We start from the raw sequence: 13,953 nt of genomic DNA on the forward strand, positions 1-13,953 counted from the left end.
GACTGGAGAGCACTGGAGAGGCTATCACGTCGGCCTTACCCTCAGGTGCCCGCAGGAGGCCGCCAGTTCGACTCTGGTTAGAATCCCTGATGGCCTATTTTTTGTTAATCCAAACCATTATTACTAATATTGTTATCATTGTTATTATTTTAAAAAATTTTTTTAATTTTCAAAATAATAATATATAAATTTTTTTTTTTTTAAATGTAATATGACATACGCATGCGTATAACAATTCTATATTATTATCTCTCTCTCACTGCTTGTCACCCTACTCGGCCCTGCTTGTCACCCAAAGTTGGTTGGTTGGTTGGTCTTAAAAAACATTAAAAAATAAATGTACGAGTCGCGGAGCAGTCGCTGTCGCTGTCGCTCCAGTCTGCTCCAGTCAACAGCAGGCCATTGCCAGCCACAGTTGCATTGAGATTCGAGTTGCATTACTCATTATTCAATACATAACATGCATTTTTATAATTGAAATTTATTTATAAACAATAACAACAACAACAAGTAGTTATTATTAATAATAAAAGAAATGCAGTTACACAATTTAACAATCAATTTATTAAATTATAATAAAAAAATTTCCCGCGTGTTGTTACATTTATTATTATTATTTATTTTTTAATAATAAAAATTATCATCTAGTGTTATAACAATAAACAATGTGATTATTATTATCAAGTGTTTTATTATCAAGTGCAAGTGATGATTATTTAATTTATTGATAAAATTTATTTGAGTTTTTTGTTGGTGTTTTTTTTTTGTATTAGAAGGAGATCTTTTTTTTATTTTTTGACACAATCATTTCCCTTTTTTCCACCATGGTTGCCAAGCATTTTACTCAGGGTGAGTTTTATTTTTTAAAAATTAAATATTTATAATAATAATAGCTTAGCTTAGCTGTTATTTATTAATAATATTTTTACTATTTATTGTAGAGAATTTATTTAAATTATTTTTTCATCATTTATTTCGATAAATTTGCAGCATGTTTTAATGTTTTTATTAAGGGTGGAATACGCCCGAGTCGATTACAATTTACAAGGGTGGAGTTTGCACCAATACGCATGCCATATAATAAATAATTTATATTTTTAATTCTTAAACATAATTAATATATTAAAAAATAAAAAAAAAATGTCTTTGCAATTTAAAATTTAAATTACATTATACACATTTTTGCATTTTAAATTTACATTCTCGTTGTATTTTTTTTTATATTTTTTTTATTTTCCAAGGGATGAATAAGATTTATAAAATTTTTAAAATACCTGAGAGATGTAATATTAAATTTTATAAGGATGAGTCATATGACAGGATATTTCTCTTTTCGATTGCTCACTTTTGGAATTTCCATTAAAAAATATTTCGTCTGTATATGCCATGCCACACTTGAGAAACATGACACAAGATATTAATTTATCAAAATAACATGCTTTAAATATATATAATAAAAACAAATGTCATTGTTGCATGTACTATAAACATGGCTAATTACTATTTAACAATAAAAAACATGCTATATATTTTTAATGACACTCAGCATTGAAATAAAAAAAAAAGTACTGTCATTAGAAAAATGACTAATAGAAAAAAAATTATTTCGAAATCATTGTCTGGCCTATTTATTGTTGATAATAATAATAATATATTTTTTTTTTTTAGATTAATTATATATAAATGTAAAAAAATTTAATATATATATGTATATAATGTGTACTTATTTCTAGTACTGCACTTTGTTCTAGTATGATAAAGAAAAACAAAAAAAAAAATAAATTTAAAAACGAGGGTGTAACTGCTGGGGTGAATTGCAGTGTGACATAATATTCTAGGTGGTTGAATGCAAAAAAAGGGTTGTGGTGACACATGAAATATACTATTGTTGTTGTTTTTGTTATTGTTGTTATCATTGTTATTATTGTTTATTGTTGTAGTGGTATTTTTTTCTACTAGCACACATATTTGAAAATTAAAAAAAAAAGTTTTATTTTACACAATGTGACTTTGTATATATTTTTTTTTCATTTAAAAAATTTTTTTCTATTCATTGTTGCTACTGTTATTCACTATGATTTTTATTTATCCATATGAAATATTATTTTAACTAGAAATTTTTTTTTTCATTTCATTAGAAAAATTTTCAAGAAAAATATCATTACAAATTTTAATTTATGCGTCAAGTCAAAGTACGGAAACGGATGTGATAAAAATAAAAAAAAATAAATACTTTTGAATGAAATAAATAATATTTGATTATTAATTATTAATAATAATAATAATTGAATATTTATTTGACTAAAATAGCAAAAATAACAAAAATACATTTTTTTTTTTTCGAATAAAATTATTATGGTTTAAAAAAAATCTGCGTAAAAAAAAAAAAAAAAAAATGAATTGAATATTGTGTGGCAGATTGGTAGCAGCTGTCGAGGGTATATTTTATTTATCCAGACCTCAAGAAAACTTGAGAGGGAGAGAGCTGGACAATTGGGTTCAGCAGGTGCAGATTTATCATTATTATTTGTGCGAATATATTTTTTGGTACACCTGCGTGTGTGTGTGTTAAAAAAATTATAAATAAATTTATTAAGATAGACATTGTCATGGTCATATAGTTTATGTACTTAAATAATTATTATCTTTGTTTCAGGCTCCAGGCCGGAGTCTGGTGTTCCAGATATGACTGTCATAAGTGACATTGACGAAATTGGAATAAATCAAAATCTTCAAGTTCGTTACTCTCGAGATCAAATATACGTATCCTTTTGATAAATATAATATTATTTTTGTTGTTAAGAATACATCCTCATCTTCATCATCTTCATCATCATTATCACCACCCAGTTATAGACTCTGTATTTTTTTAAGAGCTGCTGTTTCTGCTGGCTCTTGTAGTTACCATGGAAACATGTTTATTATCTTTTGACACAGTCAGCTGGTATTTTTTTTCTCCCCAGTGCTAGATGATGATAATGATTATCATCAACAACATCATGATGTATCACACATTGCCACATTTTCTTTACATTATCCCAAATTTATATATTTATTTTTTTAATGAATATTATTTACATAATTATTATCTCGTGGTTATTATTGAATTATCCCATATTACCGGCTACAAGCTCCTCCCCAACACATAACACTAAATTAAAAAATTTTAAAAATATATCATCAATAATCCTGATATTCTCATCTATCATTTACATTAAATTTCCTTAGCTACATCCGATATTTTAAATCAAATATCCCCAAAAAATCAATTTATATATTTTTTTTTTTCAATGTTACACAGTATGTATATACATTGCAATATTTCAACTCAGTGGGGTGATATTGGGGTGTTATAAATATAAATTCATAATAATAATATTACATAGGGTCTATGACGTTTGTAAAAAATTGGGTGGTGATGCTGATGAGTCACTGGTGTGTCCCTGATCGTTTGAGCATTCAAATGACGCTAGCACATGATGTTAATTTCACATGTAACACTTTTAACAAAAAAAAAAAAAATGCCTCAGGATTTTTATTGCTTCAACATATTGACGTCATTTTTTTTTTTTTCATCAAAACTTGGTAATAAATAAATTTCTTGACTTAATTATTTTTAACAAATAGACATACACTGGTTCAATTCTCGTTGCTGTTAATCCTTACAAGGAAGTTGATGCTTACACAATGGTAATTAATTTTTTATTGTTTAAATGTTAATATATATTTAATAAATAATATATAAAAATATTGGCGTCATGTTGTGTCGTTGTTGTTGCTGGTATTTATCCACCGGAACTACCTCAACTGAATACAGATAATCATGTTCCGTTACATCGAGCACGTATTGTTATCCTCATGAATCTTTTAAAGAAAAAAAATCAATAATAATGTTTTTTAATTAAAATATTATTATATTATTTAGGTCAATTAAAAATGCAAAATTTATTTATCAATTAAATGATGATAAAAATAAAAAACACAAATGAGTTTTATTTTTAGGTCAAAGTTTATTTTAAAAATTTAAAATTTGTGATTAATTTGTTGTTAAAAATAATATTGTAAATACAATGTGATACATTTTGTTGACAATAGCTACTTGATTAATAATTTTTTTCTTGAAGAGGATTTAGTGTCACGAGTGTAAGTGCTATGACCCCAAGAGAAATCCGAGTGACATGACCGAGATCTGACCCTTGAAGGCCTTGGGGTTGGTTGGCTGGTTGGTTGGTTTCTTGCTTGTTCCATAAAAAGATCAAAGACGAAACGAAATCATTTATCTATTTTTAATATTACTCTCATGATAAAAATAACCAAAATTAAACAATAATAATTTATTATTACCAATTAGCTTTATCTTTATGCACATGTACATTTTTTTTTTTTTTTTTTAATTATAATTACATTAATCAATTAATTATTTTAATGTCATTTATCTCAGTTATAAATAAATGATTTTTTTTTTTTTTTTTTTATACTCGTGATAGCTGTATAAAAATAATATGATTAGTATTTTAATGCAGGAAGAAAGGCTTGTTTTTTTTTTTTAGAAAAATAATAGAAAATAAAAGTTAAAAAAAAAAAGGAGGCACAGAGGGTTGAAGGTGCGGCGAATGTTCTTATGCGCGCTCCTACGTGTATTGATCGTAATGTGTAGCGCACATTGACTTTTATGTAGCAAAAAAATTTGATGATGATGATGATAATTTTATTTATAATTATCTAACGCTATGGAAAAATATTATTATGCTTTTTCTGTGCCATCATTGTCATGTTGGTCATTGAATCGGGTTGACAAGCGCAAAAAGGGTTGCTGGCCTAGAATGTAAATGGAGCAAAATAAAAAAAAAATCATGGGGATATTGGCCTCAGCAATAAATGCCATCAACAATTAATAAATTATAGGATAAATATTTTTTTTATATTATTTATTATAAGAGCAATTCATTATTTATTTTTATTTTTATTTAAAGGAACATGTTCAACGTTATCATGGACAAAAAATGGGTGCATTGGAGCCTCATGTATTTGCTCTTGCTGAGGCAGCATATCGTTCACTTGAAAATACTGGAACTAATCAGAGTTGTGTTATATCTGGTGAATCTGGTGCTGGTAAAACTGAAACAACAAAATTTATATTACAATATTTATGCTCGGTAACGAGTAATGTTGATACTTGGGTTGAACAACAAATTCTTGAAGCAAATACAATACTTGAAGCTTTTGGTATGTTTTAATATTAAATTATATTAATATATAATATTTATAATGTTGCTTTTTTATTTGTAGGTAATGCAAAAACAGTAAGAAATGACAACAGTTCACGTTTTGGTAAATTTATGCAAGTGTGTTTCGACAGTAAATGGATGATAAAAGGTTGTATTATACAAGATTATTTACTTGAACAATCAAGAATAACATTTCAAAGTCCTGGTGAACGTAATTATCATGTATTTTATCAACTTGTTGAGGGTGGTATACGTGACAAAGAATTTGCTGAACAATATAAATTAGTATCAGCTGACAATTACAAATATTTAAATCAATCTGGTTGTATTAAAATTGATGGTATATCTGAAAATAAAAAACTAGATGCATTAAGATTGGCATTTAATGTACTTCAAGTACCATCAGAAATGTGTGAGGGTATTTATCGTGTATTATCAGCAATATTATGGCTTGGTAATTTATGTTTTGATGACATTGACGGTGAACGTTGTCAGTTGACAAATAAAGACATTGAAATTATTGAAAAAATAGCACCATTGCTGGGTTTAAATATTGATGATTTAACACGTGTTGTATTGGTACGACAAATAAATGTACGTGGTAATATTACGGAAATACCATTGAAGGTACAAGAGGCAAGAGAAAATCGTCATGCAATGGCAAAAGCATTATATTCACGTACATTTGTATGGCTTATAAATCATATTAATAATTGCACAAATCCAGGACAAGATATATCAAGATTTCTTGGTGTTCTTGATATATTTGGTTTTGAAAATTTTGCAGTCAATAGCTTTGAACAATTATGTATTAATTATACAAATGAAAAATTACATAAATTTTTTAATCATTATGTATTTGCAATTGAACAAGAATTATATAGACAAGAAGAAATACAATATTCACATATAACATTTACTGATAATACATTGTGTCTTGAATTAATTGAAAAACCACCAAGATGTGTACTTAAATTATTAACTGAACAATGTCATATGCCAAAAGGTTCTGATTTAGCATATTTAACAAATTTACATGCTGAATTTGATGGACATTTGTGTTATGTTAAAGGTGATGATCGTAGAAAATGGGAAAAAGAATTTGGTGTTAAACATTATGCTGGTTGTGTGACATATACTGTTGCTGGTTTTGTTGAAAAAAATCGTGATGTACAACAAGATGTATTTTTTGATTTTATGTCAAGAAGTACAAATGAATTTGTACAAGAAATAACTGTTTATCAAGATTTACTTAGTTGTACTGTTGCAAGAGCATCTGGTAATATGACAACAATGTCACGTGGAACAACAAAAGGTAAACCAACATTATGTGATTCATTTAGATATCAATTACAAGCACTAGTTGATGTATTACAAGGTACAACACCATGGTATGCACGTTGTATTAAACCAAATATGCAAAAAATACCAGATAATTATGATGAAAAATTGGTACTTGATCAATTAAAATATTTAGGAATGCTTGATATTATTAGAATAAGAAAAGAAGGATTTCCAATTCACATGCCATTTAGTGAATTTGTTGCTAGATATCGTTGTCTTGTTAAGGGACGTACAATGCTACCAAAAGATGATCGTGAAGCAACAAGATGTTTAATTCGTAGTCAGGGTATACCTGATACTGAATGGCAAATTGGACGTACTAAAGTTTTTTTAAGAAGTTATGTACATGAACCATTTGAAGATTCACGTAATCGTATGGTTACAACAAATGCTATTATTATACAAAAAATATGGAAAGCATATGTTGCCAGAAAACAATATAAACAAATACGTGATGCTGCATTAAAAGTACAACATGCATATCGTGGTTGGAAATTACGTATTATGTTTATTAAAAAAAGACGTGCAGCTATTGTTATACAATCACATTTACGTGGTGTATTTGCACGTGAAGTTGCTGCTGCGCTACGTGAAATGAGAAGAGTTGATGAAGAAATGCGTAAACGTGAACGTATTGAAGAAGAACGTAAATTAATGGAAGATAAAAAAGCACTTGAAGATAGTCAAAGGTATTTTATTTATGTTAAAGTTGTTATTTCTAAATAAAAGTTTTATTAATAAGGTAGTAGTTGAGAAAATATATATTGTGTATAAATTTGTAGCACTCAATACAATGGTATTGTTGGAATGGAATCTGGGTAAGTTGTTTTTTTTTTTTTTTTTTTTTTTTTTAAATGACATACTGCTGGCCAACAATTATGTACAATATTTTTGTTAATTTTATTTGCTGCTTATTTTGCTCTTTTTAATAATGTATGCAATAATAAATTTTAATAATTATTTATTTTAATATTACAGAAAAGCACAAGAAGAAATGGCTGCACTTTCACAAATGGCAGAACAATTAAATTCAAAAATGGCAACAACAGAAATACAATCAGTTGATTTGGATAATTTATTTTCATTTTTATCCGATGTACAGTCAACAAAGAGTCATCAAATAATTGAAGAAATTGGTGAACGTATGGATGAACTTGTTACTGATCTTGATGCTGAATTAGAAACAGTTATACAAATGGAAATGGAAATGATTGCAAAATCTGATTCAAAAATGTCAAATTTAAATTCATCTGATGGTAATATAAGAAATGGAAATGTTAAATTAGGCCAACCAAGTTTACCAGAACCAACAGAACCACCTCCACCACCACCGCCACCACCACTACCATCAGCATTACCATTGCCTACAAATAATGGTGTTGGTGTTGAGCCTGTTGTCACTTCAAACATACCAGTATCTACTTCTGTATTAAGTGACTCATCTGAAGACAATACTGAGCCAATTTACGAGTCAGTACTTCCAAGAGATGAAAATGACCCAGCAAGTCCAGTAGTAATTAATACAAATGGAAATACAGCTGGAACACCAACATTAAAAATACCAAATGGTGCTAATAACAATATTAGCAATATTAGCAATGGTGGTATTTGTGAAAGTGGATGTGCTTTACCACCTCCAATTCCACCAAGTAAAATTATCATCAAAGCACCAGTTATTGTTGGAACACCAGCAATACGACCAGAAGCAGCAAGAAATTTAGTTAATATTAATAATGCTATTAATCATAATAACAACATCAACAACAATAATAATATTATCAACAATAACAACAACAACAATAATAATAACATAGCTTATCGTCATCATCAACAACAACAGCAGCAGCAGCAGCAAGTAACAATACCACAGCAACAACAACAACATCAACAAGCACAAATTCAACAATCAATTAACAATGATCAACAATTAAATCAACAACCAGCTGAACGTGAACAACGTCGTAAAACAAGAGTCGAGAAAAAATTACAAGAACTTGAAGATAAAAAAGAAAGTATTGAACCAGAAATATTGTATCATGATATTGTTGAATTTGCTCAAAATTATTTTAATAGTCATGAAAAATCACCAGAGGGTACAATAATGGCAACATTAACACGTAAATCACGTGGTAAAATTGTTGAATTTATACCAAAATATGAAATGGTTACGTATTACAAAGGTTCAAGTATTCCAAATTCTCATATACACATGTATGATCCAGATAATGTTAATACAGCATGTACAATGTTTCGTGATTTGTGTAAATATTTACGTGGTGAAATGAAACAAGAACAAGAAAGTATTGTTATACAAACAATAATTGGTCATGGTATTGAACGTGAAGAATTACGTGATGAAATATTAGTACAATGTATGCGTCAATCAACAAATAATCCAAATATTGAATGGACAGAACGTGTATGGTTGTTGTTGTGTTTGGCAATTGTTGCATTTCAACCAAGTAAAATATTGTATAAATATTTTGTATCATTTTTAAAGAAAAATTTAATACTCGAGGGTAAATTACGACAGTATGTACAATGGTGTATTGATAATTGTAAAAATACAAAGGTATCATGTCGACAATATCCACCATCAACAGTTGAAATTGCAGCAATGCGTCGTCTTGGTACAATTGTTTGTAGATTTTTCTTTTTAGATGGACGTACTAAAGCAATTGATGTACATCCAACAGATACTGCTGCTGATGCTGCAGCAAAACTTGCTGAAAAATTAGGTCTTCGTTCACTTGAAGGCTGGGCAATATATCAAAGTAGACCAGATGGTGAAGAGCATGTACGTGCACATGATTATCTTTATGATGTTATTGCTGCATGGGAAGTTAAATCATGTAAATTAAATACATCATCATCATCTTCAACATCTTCAACATCAACATCAACATCTTCCTCATCAAACTCATCATCATCATCACCATCGTCATTTTCAACAATGAGACGTGGTACAAATACAGCAACACTTGGCTCTGGTGATAATCGTTTTGTATTTAAACGAAGATTATTTCGTAATACACGTGAGCTATCACAAGATCCAGTTGAAGTTAATATGCTTTATTCACAAGCAGTATATAATGTTGTTAAATGTGATGATTTTCCAGTATCAGAAAAAGTTGCATTACAATTGGCTGGCTTACAGGCACAAGTTGCACTTGGTGATCCAAAAGATAATGATAGACTTGATTACTACAGTGAAGTTGATTGTTTTTTGCCATATAGAATAAGTCGTGCACGTGGTGATGATGTATGGATACCAATAATAGCACAAGCACATAAACAATATGGTGCAAGTCGTTCTGAGCTAACAGCAAAAGTACTCTATCTATCATGTGTCATGCAGTATCCACTGTATGGTACAACAATGTTTAACGTAACATATCGTGGCTATTGGTCATATGGTAATCAACTTATACTTGGTATTAATTGTGATGGTTTAATGCTAATAAAACCAGATGATAAATTTGTACTATCAGAATATCGTTATCAAGATGTTGAAAGTATTATGTTAGATCCATCTGATTCATTTATAACACTGTCATTGTTGAGACATAATCCAGATAGTTCACATAAATGTTTTGTATTTGAAACACCACAAAAAAATGAAATAGGAAGTCTCATTGTTAGCTATTGTCCGTCATTGGCTGGTTGGATAACTGAAAATGAAGGACAAACTAAAAAAATTAAATGTATTACAAATGAAGATCGTGTACGTTTATATCATAATTTAATAAATTGTCGTAGAGCACTTGTTGATAGTGATATACTTAGAAAACCACAAGATTCTGGTGTTGGATTTTTACGTAGTACATTGAGACGTTTGTCGAAACATAGAATTGAAAAATTAAGACAAGAACATGGTAGTCATGGTACTGATAATGGTGAAACATATAAAGGTTTTCCACATGGTTATTGGGCATTTAGTCGTCAATTAATAACTCAAAGTTTAACAAAATTACCAGATACTGAAGAGCCAATTGCTTTAAATGTATTTCAACTTATATTAACATATGCTGGTCTTGGACAAAATGGTGATACTGTACGTCGAGTTGAAGATGAACATGTTAATTTAATACAAAGTGTTATGGAACGTTGTATGAGAAAAGAGGTATTACTTGGTGAATTGTATTTACAATTAATAAAACAAACAACAGATCATCCAGATCCAAATAGTCGTGTTAATTTACGTCATTGGGCATTATTATCATTAGCATGTTCAGTAATATTACCACCACAAAAACCAATTAGAAAATATTTAATGTCACATCTTAAACGTTGTTCAAGTGATTATGTTACTGAAGAAGGTAAATATTCAAGATTTGCTGAAAAATGTTTATACAAAACCCAAGGTACACGTAGACGTCAATGGCCACCAAGTCGTGAAGAAATTATGTGTACAATTAATAGAAGACCAATATATGCTAGATTTCATTTTATGGATGGTCAATATCATGCTGTTGAATTTAATCCATCAGCAACAGCACGTGATGTTATGGAAATAATAAAAGCTAAAATTGGACTTGGTGAAAATGCTATGGGTTATGCTATTTATGAAGTATTGGGATCAACAGATAGATCATTAATGGCTGATGAAAAAATTGCTGATGTTATGTCAAAATGGGAACGTTATAGAAATGCAACAAATGCTGCTGCTGCTGCGGCTGTTGCTGCTGCTGCTGCTTCATCTAATAATTCACCAAATAATATGATACAACAACAACATCAACATCAACCACAACAACAACATCCACGTAAACATGGTCATCATTTATTTTTATTTAAAAAACATCTTTTCCTTGATCAATACATGAATCTTGATGATCCAGTTGAAAAAGAATTATTATATCATCAAGTATTACATGATTTACGTGCTGATCGTTTTCCAATAACTGAAAAAGAAGCAATGATGTTAACAGCCCTACAAGCACAACTTGAACTTGGTGATTGTCAAGATAATAATGGTCCATTTAATGGACAAGAATATCGTACAATATCTAGTCATTGTTTACCAGCAAGAATTGTACCAAGTATATCTGTTGAGGGTGTTGTACAACATCATCAATCATTACGAAATATGAATTCATCTGAAGCCAAAAAAGCATTTCTTAATTTTATACAATCATGGCCACTTCATAAAGCAACAATATTTGATGTTATGCAATCATTTACATCAAATTGGCCAAGAGTACTTTGGCTTGCTGTTGATCAAGATGGTCTTCATTTACTTGAGCATCGTTCAAGAAATGCATTATGTACTTATGAATACAGTAGTATTCTTAGTTTTAGTCCAGCAGTTAATTGTCTTATGATTATTACTGGAACAGATAAAAAACAAAGCAAAGTCATACTAACAACATCTCAGGTATTAATTCATTATTCATTATCTTTAATTATTTATCAAATTATTATTATAAATTAATTTGTATTTTATTTTTTATTTTTCAGGCATGCCAAATAGCAAATTTAATTCGTGAATATACTGAAGTCCTGCAGATGCCACCAGAAGTGCCAAAACATGCAACAACAATATCATCACCATCATCACAAATAGTGAATCAACATTTACAGCAAACAATAAATACAACAGCTGTATCATCATCAGCAGCACCAACAAATAATCGTAATAAATCACGTCCAGCTTCAAATACATTACATCGTGGTGCTCCAGTTATTCATTCACAAGCTGGATAAATTATTATAAATCATTATAAATAATTATTAACCAATGAGGCCTATCTGCATTGTGACTGTACTGTTATCACCGGAGGATGATTTATTTCAATTGTAATTAATATTTTTAATTATATATATTAACTCGCATAGGTATATATTATCTCTTCCATTATTTATTATCTAAGTTTAAAAACAAAAAAAAAACAATTGTTATATTTAAACAAAATACGACTTATTGTCACAAAAAAACAAAAAAAAAACTGCCATAGAATTTAATTCTCAAAGACCGTGGAACCAAAGTTGACTTGATAATACAATTTCTTTTTTAAATCACTTTTTTTGTACAAAAAAACAAAAATTTACACTTTAAATAATTATTATTAAATTGTCTTTCTAATTATTATTATTGATAGAAAAAAATAGTTGAAATAATTACAAAAAAAAAAATAAATTAACACCTCGTTGTATCATATCAACAATGAAAAAAAAAAAACAAAGAAATATTAAATATATTATAACAAGTATTAAAATAATTAATGATGAACGATTGTTGAGGCAAGTGTGTGCCTTTTGAGTACTTGAATTATTATTAATTACTTAATTAATTAATAAATAATAATAATAATTGTACAGATTTTAATAATTGACTATATAATTTAGTGTATTTAAATTATTTAATAGAAGCTACTCAATGCTACTGCTATTATTATTGTTAATAAATTAATAAATACTAGTTTATTGATATTTATCAAATGATAATTTATTATTATTAATAGTTTATGGATAATAATAATAGTAACATTGTGTATAAATAATTTAAATAAACTTTTAATGATTTTTAATTTAAATGTCAAATTAATCTCAATTATTGTAATTTTTTAAATATGATTATTATTAATCATAGTTGTTACAATAAATGATTTTTTTTTTAACATTTAAATTGAAAATAAAATCGTTACCATAAATAGCTTGTAGTTATATGATCATGGGCGTTGTGAAAATAAAATAAAAAATAAATTAAAAAAATAAATATAAATAATATTAATAATTATATTTATTTATAAATGAGTCAAATTTATTATGTATAGTTGAAAAATATAATTGTTTGAAAAATGAAAAATAATGATTTTAAATGCTGATAGGGTTTTTTTTTAAATTAATAGAATAATTTAGGTTGTGAAATGAATTATTGTCATTAATAATTAGTAATATTATTTAAGTTAATTTAATAATTTTATTATGAATAATATAAACCAATATTTAATTGGCAATCAAGGCTGTTATATGCGATACAATCCACACTGAGCTGCAAATTGGCCCAAAGACTTATATAAATATACTTACATATTATTTTTTTTAATTAAAAAATTTACAATTTATTATTGTAAAATGAAAAACAAAAAAAAAACATTTTTGTCTGAATTGAATTTTAATTTATAATAATAACAATTGTTTTTTTTTTTTTTTATTTAAATTTTCATATGTATTTGTCGAAATAGTTGATTTAGATATATAAAAATAAATAAAAGTATACACATAAATTTGATGAGTTTTTTAAAATAATTAATTAAAATAATTAAAATAACATTCGATTTATTTGATGAAAAATAAAAAATAAAAAAAGGAGAGACCTTTGGACTTTAATTCGAAATGCGGTCGTTTTATTGAAGAACAAATAATAGTGTGTTTTGGA

The 13,953-nt window shown here is 27.8% G+C and overlaps 1 protein-coding gene across 1 annotated transcript; it reads left to right on the forward strand.

The window, feature by feature from the left end:
- The first annotated feature begins 391 nt into the window (after positions 1 to 391).
- Positions 392 to 13,953, forward strand: LOC122855965 (myosin-VIIa). The gene is made up of 8 exons (XM_044157677.1): positions 392 to 849; positions 2,657 to 2,763; positions 3,628 to 3,690; positions 4,974 to 5,226; positions 5,290 to 7,261; positions 7,355 to 7,390; positions 7,551 to 11,949; positions 12,033 to 13,953. The coding sequence occupies exons 1-8, from the start codon at positions 825 to 827 to the stop codon at positions 12,276 to 12,278; spliced, it is 7,101 nt and encodes a 2,366-aa protein (XP_044013612.1). The 5' UTR covers positions 392 to 824; the 3' UTR covers positions 12,279 to 13,953.

Source organism: Aphidius gifuensis, linkage group LG4 (genome assembly GCF_014905175.1).
Source record: "Aphidius gifuensis isolate YNYX2018 linkage group LG4, ASM1490517v1, whole genome shotgun sequence".
In the NCBI taxonomy this organism is placed as follows: domain Eukaryota; kingdom Metazoa; phylum Arthropoda; class Insecta; order Hymenoptera; family Braconidae; genus Aphidius; species Aphidius gifuensis.